The following is a 23,790-nucleotide window of genomic DNA, read 5'->3' as shown; positions in this document are numbered from 1 at the left end:
GCGGATGAACAAGTACAATGCCGAATTCTGACTTTGGTACAACCCGTCTTTGATGTGCGTTCCCGCTGCCGTCCATCCGGTTTGCCATCGCCGTTGTCTTGCTTCGGCTGGCAAGAAGGCAACCGTTGGAATCTTCTCCAGAAAGAATTCGGGATCCAGACGATTGCAAATCATAGGTACTTTTCAATATTCTGCTGATCAGCACACTCCGGTCGACCCATTTGATTGGCATGATTGCATTGATTTGAGTTAATTCCTGTAGCCTGGTCTCAAATCCATTCGATATCAATCCTTCTGATACCCTCCAACTCAAATAGATACATACATGTCTTGAGCTCGGACCCCAGCTTATCCATTTCGCACCTGCGAAACCCCTTGGGGCCGCCGGAAAGGAGCAGACCAACCACGATCTGCCTGGATCTATTGGCGAAAAGTACGGATACTTGTCATAGACACAGATCGGAACTTTCTGTCGACGATAGGATTTTGCTTTGCCTCTTCCGGTTCCCCATCGCACCATTTCATGTCAAACACTCTTACCTGATGGCAACCCGATATGAGGATGATTCCAGAGCCACCACCCTTGGGCCTGATGGCATGAGTTGAGCATCACTTTCCCGCGTGGACCGATCTTTGGCCTGGCTGCGTCCCTCAAAGTGGTCCAAAAGTCGGTCAACCAACAAAACTACATTCGAGACAGGACATCAGAGCTAGCTCCATGGTGCAGAGATGGCCACGAGGACTCACTTGTTAGCAGTATGACCGTAAATGCGTATAATATGGCCGGAGACGTCATGAAGGAGTACGCCAACGCAAAGTGCTGGACGAAGGAAACCATGCCGAGCACTAATGCTGCAAGTACCAGGCGAACAGCAACGCCAATCCCGACGTAGAGCTTGCGCTGGTGGCGATGTGCCAACAGCGTAAAAGCCGCAAAAAGAAACATCGCGACTGACGCCACAACGAAAAAGTACACGTAGACGAATCCCAGAACTTCCACGTACATCATGAGCAACTGACTATTGTTCAGTTGGCTGATGTCTCGGCCCTCTGACGGCGTAATTCCCATGCTGGAGAATAAAGCGGCTGTTACGTTTCCCACCAAATCGTCCATGCGGTCATGGGTTAGAAAGTAGCCATTACTCGTCACATTGGTCGGGCACAGCGGAAGGGTTAGTAGCTCTTCCAATATGTCCGAGATGATAGCCTTTTCTTTCATCGCTCCCCGGCCGTAGTCGATTTCCATATCAGCAATTGTACTTCGCAGTAGCCTGATGGCAACCTCCGCCTCAGGCCGCGGCTCTTCGCATGCGAACTGGATTGTTTCAGTCAGATACGTCAATTTTAAAGTGACATCCAAGGTGAGAGCAAGGATTTGCGATCCTTCAAGAAGTAGGATGAGGGCCACGTGAAACGGAAAATGCAGCTGAGCCCATGCTTGTTGAGAGATTTTGCCAAGTGGGACTCGGGGGGAGACATCGAAATAGGCTTGCCACAGAAAGTACTAAGTACAGTAGGACGTTAGTAGACGAAAGCAAGGTTTGATCGCTAACATGCCTTACCACATTTGTGGTCACTCCCAATATGTGGACAAATGACCACTTGGTCCAGCCACCGGGGCGTACTGTTTTATTGGCAATCCGAGTCACTGCTATGACACCTTCACCGATGATAATCAATGTAAGGAGGCCCATTCGGACGGCCAAATGAGTGTCTTCGAAACCGATATCTGGAGTGATGAAAGATACCCCCATCACCATCCACATTTCAAAGCAGAACAACATAAACCAAACGGTCCAAATGTACGAGTGAATTCCATGATCCTCTTGAAAGGCAAAATACATCTTTCACCCAAGTTAGACTGAGAACGTGGTTGTTATACAGTGTTCCTCATCAAAGATAATGCTTACCCCGAAATAGACCAAACTGGAAGCGAGTAGTGCTGCGACAATGATGGACAATCCCCTTGCAGCGGGTCTCATCCGTTCATGGATCAAGCATATATTGACCGCGTACTGCACGGCAAGTAGTACCCGACTTCCACCAAGTAGAAGACTCAAGGACTGGAAGGCCCAAACGTTCTCACCGCGGATCTGAGTCGTGAATCGTGTTCCCGCAGACGCGAAGCCTACCATGGCAGCCAGCTGAGCAGCTTTGCAAATTCGTTCAAAAACCGAGTCTCGAGCGAATCGTATATCAAATAATGTAATTTGAAGCCATGTGAACCAGATGACCCCCAGGAAGCCTATATATGCTCCAAGACCTGGATTTTAGTGTTAGATACACCCGACCAGCCATGATCTAAACCCAACATACCTTCAACATTGTTGATCTCGTGCGTCGCCGTAAATGAAGATAGGTTTGCAACGAAAAACAAATCGAAGAAGAGTTCTATGGGGGTGGCATCGGAATGGCGGCAAAAATGGGGAGACTCGCCATCCCTTTCGTCTATAGGCGTCGCAATAAGACTTAAGCCTCTGTGCTGTCTTCAAGTTGATATAAGAATAACTCCAAGTAGATAGTATGTCTGACAAGTTCACTCACAGCACGTCTTGCTTGATAGGCTTGGACTTACGCAGCGGTTGACGAGAGAAGGAGAAAAATGGTGGCCGGGTCATTATATGGAAATGTCGACTGAAAGATTCGTGGGTATCATAAGTCTGAGCAGATCTGATCTAAGAAAATACTATACACGAGCTTCTGACAGGAGCTTGAGTCATTTGCAGCTTCATCGGGTTGTTGGCTGGAAAGAGCGAAAGGGTAACGCTTCAGTAGGAAAGAACGTCAAGTCGATGACGGCGACTGGCTCCCAGAGTCGCCTGCCGAGCCAGCTATGGAAGCGCCGAAGCTTTCGAGCCCGCGAGCGTTCTTGATATCGGTAGCAATTGACAGATCCTCCTCGGAACCAGGTGTGAGGCCGGCTTCTTGTCTCAGTCTCTCATAGTTATCACCGGCTTCTTTAATGAGAGCTTGGATTTCAACCTCTCGAACAGCTATATCGGCCTTCTCCTTCCTCAGGTCTTCCATTCGGTTGATCATCTGCGTCCTTGACTTCTCCAAGACGGCCAACATCGTGCGCAATCGTTCTAGACTTGTCGAAAGACGAGGTAGTGAAGTTATCTTAGGCGGAGTCCTTGGTCTGTTAATATGGTCTCTGCCGCCGCTACCGATTGCAGCCCTTGTCTGTGCGGCTTCATATGCAGCCTTCTCTTCTAGGTCTGAATCATCCTCATCAGAAATGGCTTCAGCCTCCTCAATGAGTTCCCGCATCTGTTCCCGCTGCTTCATCTTCTGCTCGCGCTCAGCCTTCTTTCCTAATGAGATTCGACCGTCCTCCACATATTCGTCGAATCCCTCGGCGAAATCTTCGTCGTCGCGAATAAGCCTGGTATCGCGCATGTCTTCTTTTTCGGTCTTTTTTAGACCCCATTCCTCGTCGCTCATGTTTTCCTCCAGAGAGATGAAATCCTGCTCTTCAGTTCCGGAGGCCAGTTCCTTGGCTAAGCGGGCTCTGCGCGCTTTCTTTTCCCTGATTTCCGCTTCGCTCGGGATGGCCGAAGGCGCAGATACTTTCATTACTTCACCAAATTTCGCAGCGACATCGACGGTCTTGTCCTTCTCGTCATCCGTAGCTGCCTTAGGCGTCGACGGTGTGGAATTTCGGAGCTCTTTTAGATAATCCTCGCTGTAACTGGGCCGTTCTTGTTCTGGTACTCTAATCGGAAGCTGATCTCCTAGTCCAGGTGGTTTCCCTGCCCTTTGAAGCGCACTCTTTTCCAACGCTCGCCTCCCTAGCCCATGCCGTTTTGGCAGGACGACTTCGCTTTCCTGCCCGCCATCATCTGTCATGGATGTCTCACCAGGTCCGAAGGATAAGCGAAGTTTTGACTTTTGTTTTGACTTCAGAGGATTCGGCCTCTTCACTACAGGCCCGTTGTCTGGCATATGTCAGTCCATGCCTTAGGCCTAGATCGAAAGCTATCTATGAAGGTGAGTAGATACAAACCTTGTTCGCCGCTGTCATTTTCCTCATCATCGCCGCCGACCTTGCGAGGCTTTCTCCGATTTGTGAATGCGGAGCTCATGTTAAATACGCCTAGGAGCTTTCCAATCAAAGGAAAGTAAGGTAATGGAAGAGAGAGTTGGCGATCCTGGCCTTTGCGTCACAGGAACTCGGGCATCTTTTTGGAGCATGCGGGAACATCATTTCTCCGGAAGCTCATCCCGCTGCCAGGTCCAAAGTCCGCAACGCGCCAGAAATTGAAATACCACATCAGGACAGTGATTCAGAACGAGCTAGCCAAGATGCCCCAAGCTCAGCCCGAATTGAAGAAGGTATGCCTTGCTCCACCTCTGTTATTCTGCCTTGACAATTTTTCCGCTGCTAACATTCATGGTTTGCTAGTATATGGAAAAGCGGGTGTTCTGCCAATTGAACGGCAACCGCAAAGTCATCGGCGTCCTGCGAGGCTACGATGTAGGTTATGAATTACCCACATTGGCTTGCTTAAGAGATCACTATTACGACGGCGGTTTTGGATTATGAAAGGCATTTTTGTGGCTAACAAGGTGTTTTCATTGCAGGTATTCATGAACATCGTCCTCGACGAGGCTTTCGAGGAGAAGCAGGGGGGAGAGAAAGTCGCTATCGGCATGGTGGTACGTTGCGCAAATTGGAGGACTGCAGTGAGCGAAGGCTAATTTGGTGTGACTAGGTCATTCGCGGCAACTCGGTCGTTATGCTTGAGGCTCTTGAACGGATATCCGAGAAATAGAGACTGCGCCTCCTTGAAGTCTGGATGATGCGCACGGATTGAATTTACATCGACATTGTGGGATTGATTTATTGCAATTAGGAGTTCATGGGTTGGTTGCTCGTACGAAACGATCGAAAGCATTTTGGATTCTTTACATGTTCGCTCTACGGGGAATAGATCACCTAATCTCTACGACGACTGGGCTTGATTCTTACCGGATGAGTTCTACACTGAAGTCGCGCTGGGACTACGGACCTGACTGTTGTCAAGATATCGTCATTCATGAGGCACTGAGAATAAGGCCGAGGAAATCGCATCACACAAAGAACCCGATGAACCCCAATGCAAGTGAGCACGCAGCTCCGTCGTAGAAGATAATAAAAGTCAACATGTATAAATCGTTTGAAACAGGTCTGCCAGCCATGCGCCGTGATGCTTGTTCAACCATTCCCCTCCAGGTTTCGAATAAATGCGATGTAAAAAGTACAGAGGTGAAGAAGTTTCGATAGAATACCATGGCGGGTAGGCAACTTATTTCGGCTTCTGCCCGAATTTGAGTTTCAGTTTGAGCCCGCCGCCGCCACCACTTGGTGTCGACGGCGTCGACGGAGCAGCCGGCGTCTTCGGTGGCTGAGGTGCCGGCGAAGCGGAGAGGTTTGGGATGTGCAGCTTCGGAATGGGTTGCGAGGTTGGATGAGGACTTGCTGAGGGGGTGTTTGAACCCAGCTTCGATTGCTTGAATGTGATACGGGGCCCAGGTGGAGGCATCCCGTTCTCTTCGCGTTTGCGCTTCCCACTTGTGGAGGAATCTTTTGAGGGTGCGAGGGTAGTCCTGATTCGGTTGGACCGTGAGAAATGCATGCGGCCCTGAGGCTATTAGTATCAGATTTGAAATCCAAGATTGGAACGGGATTACCTTGCCAAGATGCTTGACTTGCCAATACCGCGGGTACTTCAACTTTACCATCACCGACGTGACCGAGTCATACAGGACTTTGCACAGATCTGTGAATACAGAAAGTTCAAGAATTCCAATGCCGGGAGAGTTGCATGCAGCCCAGAGACATTCTTTGAAATTTTGATCTCCAGATATTTCCCCTTTGAGCGCCTCAATGGCTCCAGTGACGGTTTGCTTCCTCGCGAGATCCGCCTGACGAACCTTGGTTGAAGATTCTTGCTCGATTATCAAGCTGTCGGCAGTAGCGGAGGGCTCATTTTCCGGTTCACGACCAAAGGCAACTGGCGCCAAGGCCTTGCCGAACAAATCATGAAGCCGTCGTCTGAGCCAAAGGGAAGAGTCACTTGACATGGTGAACATGAACCATTTCACAAGCTCAGGACTTTTGAATATATCGAGCTCGACGAGACATTCAAAGGCATCGGCGCGTAGAAGATCGTAAGTTCCGGCCCGGGTGTATGGTAGAAATTGCATTATGTCCACGTCCAATATCTTGGCACGCATGAGTTGCATTTGACAGCGCAGTGCTGCACGAGAGTAGACGTTCTGAAACGAACTAGACCATTCGTCCATTCTCCTGTACCGATCAAATTCCGCAATAGCGTCCTTTTCCAACTGCTCTTCAGCTTGGATCTCAAGCATGCGTTCCATGTCGAAATCATCGATGTCGACATCACGGGATTCGACTTTGCCAAGCATGGCATGGCATAGCGACTGCATCAAAGTGGCGACGTAGAAATGATCGGAATACTATTTAAGTGTAAGCGGATCGTAAGCGTCTTGTAGAACGACTTGCTCACCTCATTGTTAGAGTTGTCATTGAATTTCAGCTTATCATATAAAAAGCGCTTGACTCTCAACGGTGTCTTTCCGTCATTATCGCGCACTTTAGATATAGCTTCTGGAATCGCAAGCTGGAGCGCGTATGCCGCCCGGTCGGAGAAATCGTTCGAGCGAGTCATGGGTGACCCAGGGAGGCAGAACAGCTCTTGGAAAGCCCTTTCAAGGTGAAAGAGTCCTAACCAGTTGGTTTCTTCTTTTGCATGTTTTACTAAAGCTCTCGCTGCGGCTTCACGGATACCATAAAAGTATCTCCGATCCATCAATGTCCGAACAAAGATGGTTGAGATAAGGGGGTGCTCTCGCTGAGCTGCCATGTATTGTAGAGACTACCACTGTCAGCATAAGGAAAAAAAAAGGGGGGGGGGGGGGGGGGGGAAGTTATGCGCTCACCTCCAATTGCGCGACGACATCGCGATCTTGTTGAAGCTGCGAGAGGTACATATAACCCGGCATCACTAGCGACAGCTTGCATATCCATTCGAAGTCCGCGTCCATGCGGATCCACTCGTACGACTCTTGACCCATTCGATCCTCATCCTCTTTACTCCAGTCTGCGAGTCTCCACTCCTGCATTTCCTCTTCAGTCTGAAGTACGTCACCAAGACAATACAATAGCACATCCTCTTGCGTTTCCGCATTTGGGTCCCCACCGGATACCGCAGCTGCACGCTCTTTTTGCCGTTTGTTCCGCTTGAGCCTCTTGTACTTGGTATTGTAAGGTATGTCGAACTTGGTGACACCTTCTTTGATCTCAACGATGTGCTCATAAGGAGTACCATCAGCTTCATGAATCCTTATCGTCATGGAACCCGAGAACACCGGCTGAATGTTTCCGGCATAGACTCCTCGAATTTCCTCTTTGACATCGCGCATGAATGTGTTTTTGTCGAGATCACGGGTACTTGGCTGATCAGCTTGAACTTGCTTGATCATCATCTCCACCACCAGTTTCTTTTTATTGAATCTTTGCGTGGCTTGAAATCGAGGACATCCAGCACCGTAAACCCATTGTTGGAAGAAGGTATCCAACTTCGCGTGGCCAAGTCGTTCGCATATCTTTTGGAATTGGGAAGAGGTGATCGCTCCATTGGGTATGTCCCCCATTCGGGCATTCAGGAACATGCGTGAAATAATTCGAGACATTGTGGCTTTCCCACTAGCTTTTGTAAGACGTCGATCCAGAATGAAAAGGACGAGCGGCGCTTTGAGCGCAATGAACTCAATTTCAGAAGGATCAAGGTTCAAGATATTTCCCATATCATAGATCGAGGGGCGTTCATAATCCAAATCGCACACTCGATCGGACATTAGTTTCAGGCGAAAACGGTATTCGTTATTGCCACAAAGCTTCCTCAGAAACGTATCGGTAATATACCAGGCGACCCCAACCGTGACCCAGGTGTCTGCAGGTTCCTTGGGAACGATATTGACACCGATCCACTGGCATGATAAGGCATGAACAAGAGCTCGCGTTGAGTCATACATTGGATCGATAATATCCTCAGGAAAGAGGAGGTGGTTGCTGCAGATTGACAAGCACGCCGTTGGCAGCGTGTTTTCGGGAGCGTCGTCCACAAAGCATATTTTGTAACTTGCGAATGGATACGAGCCATAAGTCAGCGAAAGAAAGTCAATAGCTTTCGCCATGGGGAAACATGTGTTTCTGACTTCATCTCCCCTTCCTGGGAGACAGAACGCGTGCAAAGGAATAGCGTTCTGGCCAAGCTGCTCATCCTGATCGCTCTCACGGAAGTCGGAGAGGTTTATATATTCAAAGGGACCGACGGCGAAGCCAATCTGCTTGGCAGAAAGCGGCGACATACATGCGAAGGAAACCGTTTTCTTGCTAGGATCCCGGGGGTCGACGATCTCATCTGTCATATCCCCAGAGCAAACAACCGACAAGTCAAGAGTCTCGTCGTCTGGAGAGATGAATCGACTACCCCCAGGCGTCTGCTTTGAACGATGAGCGCCAGACGGATCCCGAGTTTTGCGGTCGAAGACATCGCCTAAAGAGCACGGACATTTGACGGAGATTTCCCAAGTACAACGAGACAGAGGGTCGTCAACACAAGGGAACAGGGGGCTTGCGGCACCGTAACCAAGCGAGTTTGTTGTGTAAGCATGCGGATAGCGCCTGTCGCCGCTATCCACCCCGACAAATTGTAGCCCATCCCGAATATTCTCAATCGTAAACTCGATGTAGACCGTGAGCGCTGAAAACCGAGGTAATGAAGTTTCTGCCAGTTTAGAACCCAAAGGCCCATCCGTGTCTTCTCCTGCACCACTAGCACGCAAAGTCATTTGATCCTGGGCCTCCTGCGAGAAAGGATCGAGCTCCTCAATCCGAACACTTTTCGGGATCGTCACAAGCAGGTCCGGCTCGGGGGTAGTCGTGAGCAAACTATCGATCTTGGTCGATAGACGCTGATGATAATGAGGGCCGTACAGCTGGAGGGATTCATATGGATCCGCATATTTGATTGTAGGCGCCTTTCCATTGACATTTAAGCGTTTCAGCTCGCCCTGTCGGAAGTTCAATCGAATGATTCGAAGTTCCTTGTAATGCGGATGGATCGTTATTTCTGTCTTTCCCTTGAGGCTTTTGGTCGCAAAATCTATCTCCAGTTCAACTTTCTGGTGTGCGACAGTGAATCCCAATCCAGGCCACAGAGGCCCGCCGGGCGTATCGACGACGCCTGGCATCGCGCAAGATACTCAATCGTGCACTGCGCCGCGAGCGCCACGCTGACCATCCACCGTCATGTCCAGCTCAATGAGCAACCATTCCTCTCGTAATACTTCCCTATGATACGTCCAAAAAATAAGGTTGGGAAAATTGTCAATGAATAAAGGTTCGTCAACGGCGGGGAAAAGTCGAGGTGAGCAGGAGCGAAGTTGGCAAAATAGGAAGACGCAATCGAAATAGACTCGTAGAAGTTTTGCCTTTCAGTCTCAAGCTATATTTATAGATGAGCAAGTGAAAGAAAAGGCTAGGTTAAAGTGGAACAGCCAAGAAGTGTTCCTTCGAGCCGATCTACTTCACCTCACTTTCTTGTCATGTCGCGTCAAAAGATGCGGAGCTTCCACTGGCGACACGTGATCTTAACTGCTTTTACCTCCGAGAATCCGAATCCGATCATTCCTCTACAAAGAAATCTGCCGCTCTAACCTCGTTCTTTGCTTTATCTGCCTCTTGGAGGTTGGACGGGTTTCCGGATCATACGCTCACATTGAATTGGAGAGTCTCCAAAATCTGCGAGGTCCTGTGAAGTAATTGGCCAGTCTTGGTTTGTTCCCCCGACTCACATACGACGCTATGAAACTAGGCGCAACAAATTGAGACGACGTTATTTTTTTTTTTCTTTTGGGACGAAATCCACAGCGTACAACCTAGATCAAGATGAACGCAATCTTCAGGAGGATCAAAGGTCCGTTCAAATATTTAATCATCACATAGGCTATTCTATAAACTAATCGATCCATTTTCTCATCATACAGCGACTCAAGACACGCTTACCGATGAGATTTTGATGCCCCTGAAGAGTTACAAGTACCAGAGCGTGGATAAGTCTTACATCTCGAATCACATCCTAAAGCATTACGTATTATGTCCATTGTTCCTCCCACATACCATACGCTCTCGCTCTGACGGAAAGATTGTCACGCTAGTGGAATGCATTTGTCGAAGTTCTCCCGCTATGGATTGCTCCAAACATGGTCACACTATTGGGCTTCCTTTTCATAGTAGGAAATGTGATGCTCATAGAGGTGCTTATGCCAGATCTTATCGGACCGGTACGCATCGCTCAAACACAAAGAAATCTACCCATGGGTTACTGACACTCTGTCCAAGGGTCCTTCCTGGCTGTACTATAGTTTCGCTCTTGGCATGTGGATGTAAGTCAATGAGACGCATGGTGTACTATTCGAGAATTTTTCTGATTGAGCAGGTATTCTACCTTGGATAACGTCGATGGTAAGCAAGCGCGGAGGACCGGGACGTCGAGTGGACTGGGTGAGCTTTTTGAGTAGGTGACCGCTCTTAGAGGCTAGACGGACTGTGACTAAACCGTCTCCAGCCATGGGATTGACTCTCTCAACTGCACTCTGGCTAGTCTGCTGGAGACAGCAGCAATGGGCTTTGGCTCTTCCCAGTTAGGAGCCTACACGGCTCTTGTTCCCTGTCTCGCAATGTACTTTTCGACCTGGGAGACTTACCACACACATACTCTCTACCTGGGATACATCAATGGGCCTACCGAAGGCTTGCTCGTTGCAATCGGAATCATGATCGCTTCAGGATACTATGGTCCTCAGATATGGAGTCGGCCGATCGTTGAATTCCTGAATTTTCCCCAGATATTTGGGAATTATTCGGTTAAAGATGTCTGGGTTCCATTCCTGCTTCTATCGTTCTTTGTCGGTCATCTGCCGGGATGCGTCTTCAATGTCATCGAAGCTCGCAAAAAGCAAGGTCTGCCAGTGTCAACCATCTTCAAGGAATGGGTTCCAATGATTGTCTTCACCATTTGCAACATTGCTTGGCTCTTCTCTCCCTACTCGACTCTGCTGGCTCAAAATCGACTAGTCTTGTATTGTTGGACAATCTCGTTTGTCTTCGGACGGATGACCACCAAGATCATCCTCGCTCATCTGCTCAGGCAACCATTTCCGTACTGGACTGTCCAGCTCACGCCGCTTATCGGCGGTGCAATTCTTGCGAATCTGCCCCACTTGGGTCTTCCTGCAGTGAGTGCATGGGTAGAGCTTCTGTACCTGAGGGCCTATCTGTTGTTTGCCTTCGTCGCCTACATGCATTGGGCGTTCTTGGTGATCAATCGGATTACGACTTTCCTGGGTATTAACTGCCTGACCATCAAAAAGGATCGCTCGATGGCTAGGGAACAGGCCTATCGCAATTTCGGAGAGAGCCTTCTAGAGGTCCCCGATGCTACGGACCCCCTCAAAGGCGGGCTCAAACACCATTGATCCCGCTTTCGTATCATTCTCTGGTCGATGATAAGCGATCTTATTACTTCCATCCTATGGAGCGCCAAGCAGGCACTCCGCATGATTGATCGGCTTCGAATTCAGGCCCTTGCTTATGATACTAAGGGCTTGTATATGAGCGTTGGATTTCCATTACGGTCTGTTGTAATTACACTTTGTTTCGCCACCTGGGGATATATCCTCAGCTCCATGATGAGTGACTTTACGAGTTTGGTTATGGTTTATGCGACGCCCATAAACTGATGTATCATGAGGCTGGGAGCCGGTAGTGTGGATACATTTCACTCATGTGTTTATACATAAATGCATAATGGTAATATAGATAGAAATATTCACTTGATTATCGTACATTCATAGCTCGCAGAATGACAGCAGATTCATAAGGCAATCAAACTATATTGTGCAGAAGCAGAACAATTGAAGCCGTCGAGAAGGACATGGACCTTGTACCTCAATCAACTTCGATTGCAGAAATCAGTAAAGTGCTCAAATTCAACCTCCATCTCATCAATAGCAAATCAATTCAATCTTCCTTAGTCCTTCTTGCTTCCAGTTATCCCCAAAGAATCCGTCAGAGACGACAGTCCCAATCCACCAAGGAGCTTATCGAGACCGAGTCCACCCAGCAGACCATTCAGAAGAGGACCCAATCCAAGGGTGTCGAGGAGACGACCGACAAGGCCCAACACACCGCTAAGAAGCAGACCAACAGCCGCGATGATCTGGAAGAGAGGATCGCTGAGCAGGGCCCACAGAGGGTTGATTTTCTTCTTGGCATGAGGCATGTCTGCGATCCTCTTGCGGCCGTTCTCAATCGTGGTCATCACCAGCTCACTCAGCTCCTTGATCTTCTCAGCGAGAGCGTACTCCTCAGGAGATGCTTCGTGGGATGCAGCGCGAGCCTTGGCAGTCGAAGCAATTGAGCCATCGGGATCCAAAGCACGGATGGCTCCGTTGCATTCCTGGAGGACCTGCCCGCCCTCTTCGATCAGGGGTCGGACTTCCTTGACGAGCTTCTCTTCGTCCAATTCGTCGCGTGGTGTGCGATCGGCTTTCTCGAGCAGCTGTGACAGACCAGTTAGCAAGTTATCTCGGATAACATACGGGTGGAGCGTCAACTTACCTCGGCAATCCTCTTGCAGGTAGGCTGAAGACGATCGAGAGTCTGTCTGATGATACCGGCCATCTTCTTCGCCAGGTCTCTATCTTGCTCGGCCTTCTTCTGGGCCTCCGACTCCTCTTGGGTGAGACCTGGTTCCGGTTCCTCTTCCTCTGGCAGGTTCTCGAGCAGAGTACACTCGCCCAGCTTGTTTCCGTCGTTGTCGACAACATAACCGTTGTCATCGATTGACTTGCCGACAAGCGTTGGCAGATTGCCCGATGTCAATTTGCCAATGAGATTACCGTCAGCATCACGGATCTCGCCCTCTTTGTTGACCTTTCGGCCAGACATGGGGTTGACATCACGCTTCTTCTCCTCTGGCTCCAAGCGTTCAGCCTTGCCGATGATGTTGCCATTCTTGTCGAGAATGTCTCCGTCTTCGTCGACCTTACGACCAAGGAGTCGTTTGGCATCGCCTTCGATGACACGGCCGATGATACGGCCGCCGGCCATGACAAAGCCATCTTTGCCAACTTCCACATTGTCGAATCCGTAGAACTGTCCTTCGGGCTTCTCCTGCTCTGCACCCGGGACGATCTCTGCTCTGCCAATGACTTTTCCATTGTCACCCCAGATTTGACCCTGGCCGTCCACCTTTCTGCCAGCGAGGCGCTTACCATCTCCGGAAACGATACGTCCGTAGATGTTGCCCTGGGCGTCAACGACGTTGCCAGCCTTGTTGACGATCTTTCCCTCCAAGACGGAAAGATCCGGCTTCTCTTCCTCCTCCTCTTCTGGCTCGTAAGGCTCGGCATGCCCTTTAACGTTGCCGTACTTGTCGATGATGTCTCCATCTTCATCGACGGCGCGGCCCCTGAGCTTCTTGGGGTCGCCCTCGGTCACTTTGCCGACAATATTGCCTTCGTCATCCTCGACGAAGCCTTCCTTATTGACGACAAGGTTGTCAAGACCGGCAAACACGCCTTCGGGCTTCTTGTCGCGCTCCTCTTCCGGGATGAGCTCCACACGTCCAATGGGTTTGCGGCCGTCCCAGATCTGGCCATCATCAATCTCTTTGCCAGCCAGTTCTTTTGGATTCCCCTCTATCACGCGGGCAATGGGCACGCCGTCTGGACCAATAACAAATCCCAGCTTGTTAGGCTTCAAGCCGTTCAGCTGAGAAAGGTCAGGCTTCTCCGGCTCTGGCTCGTCGGGTGATTCGTAGTATTCAGCCTGTGCGATGACATTGCCGTTCTTATCAGTGATATCGCCGTCTTCGTCGACCGCACGTCCAAGCAGCTTCTTCGGGTCTCCTTGAACGATCTTGCCGACTCGCTTGCCATTCTCGTCTTCTACCCATCCGTCCTCAACGACGTGGAGGCCTTCCAGGCCAGCGAAGGGTGGCTCGCCCTCGTAATCCTCAACAGGAAGGGATTTTGCCTTGCCGATAACGTTACCACGGTTGTCCCAGAACTGGCCCTTGTCGTCCAATTGAGCACCCATGCGGGAGATCTTCTTTGCATCGCCTTCGACAAGCTCACCGATGGGCTTGCCAGTGTCCGGATCGACGATCTTGCCTGATTTAGTGCACTTCATGCCTTCAAGCGAGGAAAGTGGTGGCAGCTGTTCCTCGGCCTCTTCCTTGGTGTCGTCAGCTGCGGACTCGGCCTTCTCTGCTGTGTCATCCACGTCTTGCTGCTGGACGCTCTCAACTGCTTGCTTTGCGACGTCCTCTTGGGTGCTCTGATCTTCAGGGGCCAACTTCTCGGTGTCGTCGAACCCATCTGTTACGTCCTTGGCTTGTTGGGAGACGATTTCCGCGCGGCCGATCGGATCGCCATCCTCATCCAGGACCTCGCCTTCATTGTTCAGAGTGTAGCCAACGAGGTCCTCCGCATCACCCTCGGCAATCTTCGCGACGACTTGGCCGGACTTGTCTTTGATGACTCCGCCTTCAGACACAGGAAGGCCGTCGAGGTCGGCAAGATCAGTCACAGTTTTCTTTGCCTGTTCCGTCGTCTCTTCGGCCTTGTCCTTGGCTTGTTCTACAGCGTCGTCGGCCTGCTCGGGAATCTCCCTAGCCTTATCAGTAACATCCTGGGCTTCTTGTGGTAAGAGCTCCACCCGGCCGATTAGGTCGCCGTCTTCGTCGACAATTTCTCCCTTGTCGTTCACAGTATAGCCAACAAGATCTTCCGGGTCTCCCTCAGCGACTTTGCCGATGGCTTGGCCGTCCTTGTTTTTGATGAGCCCTTCTTCCGAGACGGGAAGACCATCGAGGTTGGCAAGCTCAGTCACGGTATTCTTGGCCTGCTCAGTCGTTTCTTCCGCCTTGTCGTCCGCCTGGTCAACAGTCTCTTCGACCTTATCCTTGGCTTGATTGGCAGTCTCGTCTGCGGTGCCCTTGGCTTGCGAGGCAACATTCTCAGCCTGTTCTGGAACATCCTTCGCCTTGTCGGCGAGATTCTGCGCAGCGTCAGGCAGAAGTTCCACGCGACCAATGAGATCACCATCTTCGTCAAGAATCTCTCCATCGTCACCCACTTCCTGGCCAACAAGATCCTCAGGCTCGCCTTCCACGACTCGTCCCAAAGGGTTTCCGTCCTTGCCGACGACCTGACCACCTTCACCAATCTCAAGGCCCTTCAAGGCGGACAGGTCAAGAGGGGTAGAGGGAACGTCCTCCTTGACTTCCTCTCTGGTGTCCTGCGCAGTATCCTTCACCTTACCACCAAGGGCCTTGGCTGTGCCTGTCAAGTCCGTGGCCTTATCGCCTCGGCTTGCAGAGCCGGATGCTTGCGGCTGGACATCACCCGGGAGGGGGGACGAAATGCCCCGCTGCTCAGCCTCGGGCTTGGACCTCTTCTTCTTCGGCCTGGCAGGGAGTGCCGTCTTGTCCTCCTCTTGCTGCTCTGGCTCGTCCCGGTTGCCTTCCGGTGCAAGCGATACCTCAGGCTGCACGGACTCGGGCTGAAACTTCTTCTTCGTCGGTTGAGGAGATGGAGTTGGAGGCTTCTCGTCGTCAACGTCTTCCTCGACGGGTTGGGGCGTTCTGGTCTGCAGCTTGCGGGGAGTCTTCTTGTTCTTGGGGGTAGTGATCTCCGGCCTTGAGGACGCAGCGCTGGAACCCGAACCCTTGCGAGACTTGTGGGTGGTACCAGGGTTTCTCTGGACGGGATTACGAACGCTTGGCGAGGACATTTCGATGGCCTTTGGGTGAGAATCGATATGCTCGGGAGACTGGGAGGTATAAAAGGGATAGTTGAAGCTATGTTTCAACGAAGTCAATTGGGAACCAATGCTGAACGAATATCGGATCACGTCGAAGTTATGGCTCTGCAAGGTCAATTCGTAAATCAATGAGTCGTGTCGTCAATCGTAACGTATGTGCAAAATGGGATAGCAGTAAAAAGGCAGTGCAACTGATTGCCTCGGTAAATATCAGATGAGCTTTTACGTAGATCAAAGTAGGATTGTATTATACAAGCGTCAATTAGCATCGAGTACCTATAGGTCTTTCTGTGCGAATATCTATTCATCTCAGCGCAGCATTCCCTTCAACTCATTTAAATGCACACAAGCAACAATCACTTGCGCCTATTATCATCCTACGTCATGGACTATTGACATCATCATGCACCAAGCCAGGCCACCGCTAGCAGTATCAAGCTGTAGCTTCCATTGGGCCCTTGTCCCGCCATTCGCTTCCTTCCTATCAAGCAAGAAAATCACCGGAGGGCACATATGTAATGAGGGCAACGCAAAAAGGCAGCCACAGTCGATTGGGACCGGACGGTGGCTTGAGCCCAAGGGTCAATCCGTGGATGGCCAGGCTAGTATGGAAAACTGGACATCGAATCAGGTGGGAGAAGAGCCAGGCAACAGGCTTAAAGAAATTAACTATGACTGTATATCCGGTCGAAAAGGACCCGCTTAAGGTATCCACGGGAGTTCCAATACCACGGTGCAGGACGAGGGTTAATACTTGATCTGTGTTTTTCTTTCCTCGGTTTTGGCTTTGACCGACTGATGAGGAGTCATAGTTGCGTCAGAGTACAGGGGCAACATTGTTTATTATATTGTTATTTTGTGTGTGTGTGTGTGTGTGTGTGTGTGTGTGTGTGTGTGTGAGAGAGAGAGAGAGAGAGAGTGAGAGAGTGAGAAGCTGTCAATTGATTGCGCCCATTATTGTACCTTTGGATGAAGTAGAAGACATCCACCATGGTGAGATTGCATCACAGTACGACAAACTCCTCCTGTATGACAGACTCCTGCATTTAAGCAGGACAGATATCACTCTCCTCTAACCATCCTGGATGACTGAAAGGTATCTATCTGTATGCAAGACAGCCCTGTTCTGAGTCTAATGACACGCTAACAGCGCCTAGGATGAGATCATCAACAAGTCTTACGTTGGTCCCTCTCCCAGGTTTCCAATCGGAGAATTTACCTCGATCGTCTGCGCACCCCCACCCAGCACATTGATATCACCTTTTTCCAGATGATTGTGAATGATTGGATCGATCCAGCTTTGGCCCTTGAGATTAGGGTGCCACTGCGGCATGACAGGTTGATTGGGCTGGTTCCGATGACGTGCGGTGGAGATCGTCAGCCCGCGTGTTTCTCCACTCACCTGTCACCGGTTTAGGGAGAATATTAGTAGGGGTCCGTCCCATGGATAGGATAGGACGCGGTAGTTGTGTAGGTGTTAATACATGTGCGAGGAGTAAAGGTATTGGTACTGATATCTGTACAGTGTACCTCTTGTATACATATGTGGTGGCTCGATGATGGCGATGCTCGGAGTAGCAGGGCGCTTGCTAGAGCTTGAGACGTTCTCCGGTGTCTCTGGTGAAGGTCATATAATGCAATGGTCAACTGGAACAGGAGTACAAGAGTACAACAGTGCCAGATTGGAGGTTCCCGAAAGAGTAAATTGGTCAATGGCTGCGGTGTTGCTGTTTTGTTGTTCCTACTGAGTAGTAGCCCTCGTGACGTAATGCGACCAGGGCAGCCATCACAACCTGAGTCAGCCACCGAAGGACGTACGCTGATAGGCGGATCATCTGAATGCACAAAGTCAGCAGAATTACTAATCAATGTTCTATGTTGGGGATACGAATTATGTATTTCTGCCTGAGGCCACTAATCTTGAAGACAGTGAGCGCCAACAATAACGGTCTTCCTGCTTGGACCTACTTAGTCCGGTATCATTTTTACCTCTCATAATCCATTGCTTGGTTCCGAGAATTGTCCTATTCATTTCTCCTGTGATGATGATGAACTCTTGCCGACTATCGTGTGTCCAAATTCCACAATTGACAGACCCCAGCATGACGAATATTACTGACCCCTGTCAAGTCCACCTTTAGTCTGCTTCGCTTCTTGACCCCATCCTCCTACGTGAATTAACACCTTTTTGAATGATCACAAAACCCAGTCATTCAAGCATAAAGAATAAAGAGCTATTCCACTGCTACTTAGTCGATGTTACAGTTACAATGATCATCAATGCATTCTGACCCCGCAAAGATACCTACTCATCCGATGGAGGACGGAGAACGGAGGATGGAGTAGCAGTGTCAAAAGTTACTCTGCTTCGGTTCCACAGTGCATTGTTCAGGAGGGAGTGAGCGTCGATCGACAACCACCATACTTCTCTTGGTTTGGAGCTATCCCGCTAGCCCGTCATCTGCAGTTTCTCATTCGCTCTTTTCAGCACCCCTTCCCCGGACATATTGTCGGCACACCGGCGATCCAGGAAGATGTCCGATGCTAAGGCGACGCTGTCTCCGATAAGCACCATATGGTCTCGATGATTGACGGTCACACGAGGCGACAATAGCCAGACCAGAATGTTAGCTTTAATTTATCACTCTAGGTCAAAACCAAGCACATTTTCGGTGGTGTCTGTTGAGTTCCCTCACGCACATCAACCACAATGGGTGACTCCAAAATGGCATCTCCTGTGGCCGACGTTGTCGATGATCATGGCGCCAATATCATCCGGGTTCAAAATGCAGATGAGCTGCGTTTGGCGCAGATGGGTGTGTTATTACATGGATTCGTCAATCGGCTGTTGTTGACCATGATCCAGGCCATAAACAGGAGCTAAAGAGACATTTTTCGGTCTGGAGTCTGATCGGTCTGGCTGCGAATTGCACCATATCATGGACTGGTGAGTCTCCCTTGATCAAAGTTAGAGCTTTCTTTTGGCTGTTGGGTTGACATTTCTATTGCAGGATTGGGACTGGGTTTGATCACCTCGATCAACGCCGGTGGACCTGGCGCTTGTAGGACGCTCCCTGATAATCCTGCGCGACATCATGGTTGACGGCTTCAGTAATCTACGGGTTCATCCTCGTCTTCATCCTGCAATGCTTTCTGGCTACCTCCCTGGCTGAATTTGTGTCTGCATACCCGGTCGAAGGTGGCATGTACCATTGGATTGCTGCAATTGCCCCGAAACGATACAACAGCATTCTGAGCTTCGCGACGGGTTGGAGCACAGTGTTCGGATGTGAGCTTGGCTGGGATCATTGATCGGGAAAGAATTCTGACGGGGGACAGGGATATTCACAACCGCATCGACCAATTTGATCTACGCGACCAACTTCATGGCCTTGATTGCGCTGTACAAGACGGACCTCGTGATCCAGCCATGGATGACCTTCGTTGCGTACCAGGGTTTCAACATTTTGACAGGGGGAACAGTCATGTTCGGGAATCGTTTTATTCCACTTATCAACAAGTTTTCCTGTGGGCTGAGATTTTCACTTTCATATGTAACCCTGGCATACTGACAGTTGCGCAAGTATGCTATCTCCAACTGGCCTGGTTCGTCATCATGGTCACCGTTGCTGCCGCAGCTCCCAAGCATAACGACAGCGAGTTCGTTTTCAGAACGTGGATGAATAACACCGGCTGGGAGAACAATGTGATTTGCTTCATCACAGGACTGGTGAACCCGCTATATTCTCTTGGTGGACTGGATGGCATAACGGTTTGTCCTTTCCCTGAAGATGTCTAGGCCCTTCTGACCAAATTTGCAGCACATCACGGAGGAAATGCCAAACGTAAGTAGTATCCCCCTAGTAGTCGCATCCTGCCAAATGACCTATTTTGCCACAGCCTGGACGAAACGCTCCTTTGGCCCTCGGTGAGCTCTTTCCCTCGTTGCAACCCCTGACCTTACAACTAATGAGTCGAATAGCCTGCACGCTTGGCATCGCCTTCGTGACCGGGCTTACCTACCTGCTCAGCCTCATGTACTCCGTCCAAGACTACTCCAGTCTCGCATCAACCCAGACAGGCCTCCCACTGGCAGAGATCTTCCGCCAGGCGACTCAAACTCGCGGTGGTGCCTTTGCCTTGACCTTCATGCTGTGGGTCGCTCTGGGCCCATGCATGCTCGGCTCTCAGCTAAGTATGCTCATGCTCCCCCCCCCCCCCCCCCAACCCATCTTACTCTGCAGTCAATCTAACATCTCACGCTCTAGGTACCGGTCGAGTTTTCTGGGCTTTCGCTCGAGACGGCGGCCTCCCTTTTTCGAGAATGTAAGCAGCTTTCCAACGCTAGTCATTTCGTACTACGAAACCCACCTAACATGCAGTCTAGCTGGGCAAAAGTCAACCCCCACTTCGAAACCCCATTTAACGCCCAGCTATGCGTGGGCATTATCACTGCCCTGCTGGGCTGTATCTATCTCGGTTCTAGCACCGCCTTCAACGCCATGATGAGCTCCGCAGTGTAAGCGCAGGCCTTCTTCCTTGTGCGAGGTACAACCGTGTAAACTCGTTGTGCTGATTCTTAGCATGCAGGACGATCAACAACCTAGCCTACCTCGTTCCCATCCTCACCAACGTCCTTGTGGGGCGCCGGACAATGCACCACGGTCCGTTTTACCTGGGTCATGCGCCCGGTATGGCTGTGAACATCATTACCGTTGCATGGCTGGTGTTCGCCATTGTGTTTTTCTCCTTTCCGTATTATATGCCAGTCACTGGTGAGTGCAAACTTGTGGATAAGAAGCTGGTGGCGTCGGCGAAGGCTGACAGGCTGGACAGCGGCGAATATGAATTACACTTGTGTCTGTGTTGGTGGATTCCTGCTCATCGCGTTGCTCTGGTGGGTTGTTGCGGGGGACAAGTACTCGAAGAATATGCAGAAGGCGCGCGAGGAGGAGCAGAATGCTGCTCGTGCTATGATGGTTACTCACGAGGGAAAGGAGTAGGATGAGAACCTTGACCGACGACAGATAGTGACATGTAGGGACTTTTATTGAATATCATGCTTAACTGTGTATCGGTAGCCGAACCCAGTGCAGTTTTAGAATGACGCCGTATCTTCATGCAGTCATTGCTTATTTATTCCAAGCCGGAGGGCTTTTACCATAAATACCTTTAGATCCAATGCAATAGTGAGTTGAGCGATAGACAAGCGCTAATGACTTCGACATAAGACAATCGATCGATCGAAAAACGGTCCTAGCATATCCGACCAAAGAGAAACTCCTTGACGATGGGCGAACCTGAGAATTCGGGATTGAGTAGGATGCAGCTAGGTATCTAGGGTTAACTCCGTATGGGAAACTGTTGATGGGACGGCAAACTTACTTCAAGAAGTATTCCAGACCGATTCGTCGGGATTCCAGAAATGCAGGGCGAAATTTATCTAGGGATGGTCGTTAACTGAGAGTCTGTTTTGTCCACTCAGACACACATACAGAGCACACTTTTAGGAGGCAGTGCTGGTAAAGCGTTCTTCGCATGTGGGAACGAGACTTGCAATTGCCGTCGTAGGTCATCAAATTCGGAGTATCTGTGCGTTTGTGAGCAAGATGGCTGTCGTCCAGCTGTTCGGGTCAGGTAGGATGATCAGATCGGGACGTACCTCATGCGAACAGTGATGGGACCACCCTACGGCTACATTAGTACCAGTTCAAGATTGTCATGAACGAGCCTACATACATCAAGGGTTTGTATTCTGCAATTCCAAACCACATATGCTCCTACTCCAGTCTTCCCTTGGACAACCGCGTAGTCATCAACGGTGACACTTTTAGCCCAGAGACCCCGGCTGGTTTCAGAGTTGGGATCCTCAGTGTGATCCTCTAATGTGATGGCGGGCTGATCCAAAGAGATCTGAGATGTGCGGGATATATTCCGGTGGTGGCTCCAGTACGGCGGAATCACACCGGAGACGGGTCGATCAGTGGACGAGACATAACGGGCTTGCGGGAGGACAGAATCGTTGCTCACGCTGACCCCGTCGGATAATGCAGCAGCGACAATGGTATCTCTGTCGACAGCCGGGGGGGATGTGGATAATTGGGGAGGGGAGGATGACGGCTGCGGCGGAGGCACCGAACCGGTCTCCTCATTCGCTGGCTCCATCCATTTAACTACTCAGAGGGGTGGGAAGTGCTGGCACAGACGGCAACCAGACAGGAGAATGACAATCAAATTCTGGTAGTACTCTGGAACATTCGACTAAAACAAGTAAGTAAAACGAATGAAATGCTACCTAAAATGAGGGGAGCAACGGTGGAAGCAAGGGTACGGGAACACACCGATATTGAACGCTAATGGGACTCCCTAGCGAAGCTTGCCGGGTGGTTGGTCTGTGTCCTGCTCAGTGGATGTAATAGATATGAATCGAAGGTCTGAGTGGCGTTGAGAGGGAAGTAAAAATAGAAAAGAAATCGGATCAGGCGCAAGGCTAGTTCAAAGAATGCTGTCCATGAGATTGATGACGAGTCTGAGACATAACCAATGCATCTGATCATCGGTGTCCTTACATTTCTTGTCTTGATGTTCTTCAGCCAAATAACCGCCAGGTCACGGGACTTCCAAGAATATCGCTGGAGAGGAGAAAGAAGCAAGTCTGAGTCAGCGCCCGGGTTTCCTGTGCTCTGTAGTTAACTAACCTAACCTAGTTAGTTAGTTATCTGTGCTAGTGACTTCCATTCTTTTTGGTTCTTCATCGCCTTTGGCATTCTTCAGCAGCTGTCCTCAAGCATTGTAATGATCATGATTTATCATGAGAAACGAGCAACATCTTCATTCCTTTGTTCCAACTTATGCCTGATTATCTGTTGGAAGAGCATCCCTCCTTCGAGAATTTCGGGCAGCATTAGCCGTTATTCCGAAATATCCTTCGTGCTCGTTCTGTCAGCGACTCGTACCATCCCTCTAGTGTAAACACTAGAAGAAGCCAAGAGTGGTTTCGCCCAAGCAAATTCCTTGTTTGGGAAAAGTCAATGTCTACAGGTGAGACATCTGGACACCCATCCAAGTAGTTATCTGTCAATAATATTGATCGGCTCTCTTTGGTCCCAAAACATCCCAACACCATGCTTTGGCTCCAGCGTCAGATGCGGAGAAACGCAGTGATAAGGATTTGGATCATTGAAGTACGAGTGCGTAGTTGTATGAAGACTTGAGACACCCCACGTTCGATGGGAAGCATGTGGATTCCCAGCATTGATAGGGGTTCTAAGCTCGGCAAACCCTTGTTTGTCCCATTGAGGATTCCCCGGATCGACATTTTTCTTTTTTTTTCTTTTTTGCAAGGGAAAACAGTAGCCCCTTAACAGACTCCCTTTATTTCTGACCACCAGCCAGCCGATCTGATCCGTATTCTATATTGTTTTCCTAACCTTAAAGATGAAAGTATTTCATGCTAACCACCCGACTTGTCTCTTTCGAAATTGCCGCAAAAACCCAAGGCTGCATGATCCGATACAACATTTGGCAGGTGACTACCTACGGAGCATCGTACTACACTAGTACTACGTACTTGGATAAGCTCGCCACCAGTTTCCAGTGACAGATAGTGAGTAGAGTATCTAGTCAAATGTTTGTGGCGCTAGTCCTTTACTAGTCCACTCCAGTAGCACCACGGACTACGAACCAACCTGTTTAAAAGCTCCTGCGTCGGCAATATTCAGTAGTTTCATCCGGAGCTTCTCCTCCTCGTCGACTTGTTTGCTTCTCCACTTGCACACTTGGTTCGGTGATTCTCAGGCCAATTCCAAGAGCCCATATTCTTCTTCCACTTTCCATTCAGAACTTCCATTATCAGTAGTCGACTGCGTCACAAGGGCAAAGGGCAT

General features: G+C 50.0%; 8 protein-coding genes across 8 annotated transcripts; 3 read left to right on the top strand and 5 right to left on the bottom strand.

The window, feature by feature from the left end:
• Positions 1–2,082, bottom strand: AFUA_8G04980 (uncharacterized protein). The gene is made up of 3 exons (XM_077805314.1): positions 1,911–2,082; positions 1,563–1,844; positions 1–1,504 (listed from the first exon to the last, which is right to left on the bottom strand). The coding sequence occupies exons 1-3, from the start codon at positions 1,980–1,982 to the stop codon at positions 686–688; spliced, it is 1,173 nt and encodes a 390-aa protein (XP_077661441.1). The 5' UTR covers positions 1,983–2,082; the 3' UTR covers positions 1–685.
• A 702-nt stretch (positions 2,083–2,784) lies between these two features.
• Positions 2,785–3,945, bottom strand: AFUA_8G04970 (uncharacterized protein; the record flags this gene model as incomplete). Its single annotated transcript, XM_742209.1, has 1 exon — positions 2,785–3,945. The coding sequence occupies one exon, from the start codon at positions 3,943–3,945 to the stop codon at positions 2,785–2,787; it is 1,161 nt and encodes a 386-aa protein (XP_747302.1).
• A 284-nt stretch (positions 3,946–4,229) lies between these two features.
• Positions 4,230–4,775, top strand: AFUA_8G04960 (putative small nuclear ribonucleoprotein SmG; the record flags this gene model as incomplete). Its single annotated transcript, XM_742208.2, has 4 exons — positions 4,230–4,335; positions 4,406–4,477; positions 4,585–4,659; positions 4,716–4,775. Exons 1-4 carry the CDS (start codon positions 4,306–4,308, stop codon positions 4,773–4,775), a joined length of 237 nt encoding a protein of 78 aa, XP_747301.1. The 5' UTR covers positions 4,230–4,305.
• A 298-nt stretch (positions 4,776–5,073) lies between these two features.
• On the bottom strand, positions 5,074–9,535 carry AFUA_8G04950 (transcription initiation factor TFIID subunit TAF2; the record flags this gene model as incomplete). Its single annotated transcript, XM_742207.2, has 3 exons — positions 6,949–9,535; positions 6,516–6,884; positions 5,074–6,465 (listed from the first exon to the last, which is right to left on the bottom strand). Exons 1-3 carry the CDS (start codon positions 9,262–9,264, stop codon positions 5,074–5,076), a joined length of 4,077 nt encoding a protein of 1,358 aa, XP_747300.1. The 5' UTR covers positions 9,265–9,535.
• Positions 9,536–9,587: 52 nt separating this feature from the next.
• Positions 9,588–11,988, top strand: AFUA_8G04940 (uncharacterized protein). Its single transcript, XM_077805313.1, has 6 exons — positions 9,588–9,989; positions 10,060–10,163; positions 10,231–10,356; positions 10,415–10,458; positions 10,512–10,589; positions 10,641–11,988. The coding sequence occupies exons 1-6, from the start codon at positions 9,962–9,964 to the stop codon at positions 11,548–11,550; spliced, it is 1,290 nt and encodes a 429-aa protein (XP_077661440.1). The 5' UTR covers positions 9,588–9,961; the 3' UTR covers positions 11,551–11,988.
• A 116-nt stretch (positions 11,989–12,104) lies between these two features.
• Positions 12,105–15,874, bottom strand: AFUA_8G04920 (LEA domain protein; the record flags this gene model as incomplete). The annotated part of the gene is made up of 2 exons (XM_742205.1): positions 12,105–12,635; positions 12,695–15,874. The coding sequence occupies 2 exons, from the start codon at positions 15,872–15,874 to the stop codon at positions 12,105–12,107; spliced, it is 3,711 nt and encodes a 1,236-aa protein (XP_747298.1).
• A 2,740-nt stretch (positions 15,875–18,614) lies between these two features.
• Positions 18,615–20,907, top strand: AFUA_8G04910 (uncharacterized protein; the record flags this gene model as incomplete). Its single annotated transcript, XM_077805312.1, has 10 exons — positions 18,615–18,720; positions 18,771–19,193; positions 19,244–19,432; positions 19,489–19,676; positions 19,726–19,749; positions 19,805–20,099; positions 20,173–20,230; positions 20,292–20,423; positions 20,495–20,679; positions 20,741–20,907. The coding sequence occupies exons 2-10, from the start codon at positions 19,109–19,111 to the stop codon at positions 20,905–20,907; spliced, it is 1,323 nt and encodes a 440-aa protein (XP_077661439.1). The 5' UTR covers positions 18,615–18,720; positions 18,771–19,108.
• Positions 20,908–21,160: 253 nt separating this feature from the next.
• AFUA_8G04900 (PX domain-containing protein YPT35) lies at positions 21,161–22,545 on the bottom strand (the record flags this gene model as incomplete). Its single annotated transcript, XM_077805311.1, has 6 exons — positions 22,246–22,545; positions 21,644–22,165; positions 21,567–21,592; positions 21,400–21,494; positions 21,290–21,347; positions 21,161–21,233 (listed from the first exon to the last, which is right to left on the bottom strand). Exons 2-6 carry the CDS (start codon positions 22,067–22,069, stop codon positions 21,161–21,163), a joined length of 678 nt encoding a protein of 225 aa, XP_077661438.1. The 5' UTR covers positions 22,070–22,165; positions 22,246–22,545.
• Between the last annotated feature and the right edge of the window lie 1,245 nt (positions 22,546–23,790).

Source organism: Aspergillus fumigatus, chromosome 8 (assembly GCF_000002655.1).
Source record: "Aspergillus fumigatus Af293 chromosome 8, whole genome shotgun sequence".
Lineage (NCBI taxonomy): Eukaryota > Fungi > Ascomycota > Eurotiomycetes > Eurotiales > Aspergillaceae > Aspergillus > Aspergillus fumigatus.
The sequence above is the reverse complement of the archived record's forward strand: the minus strand, read 5'-3'. Positions and strand labels throughout refer to the sequence as shown.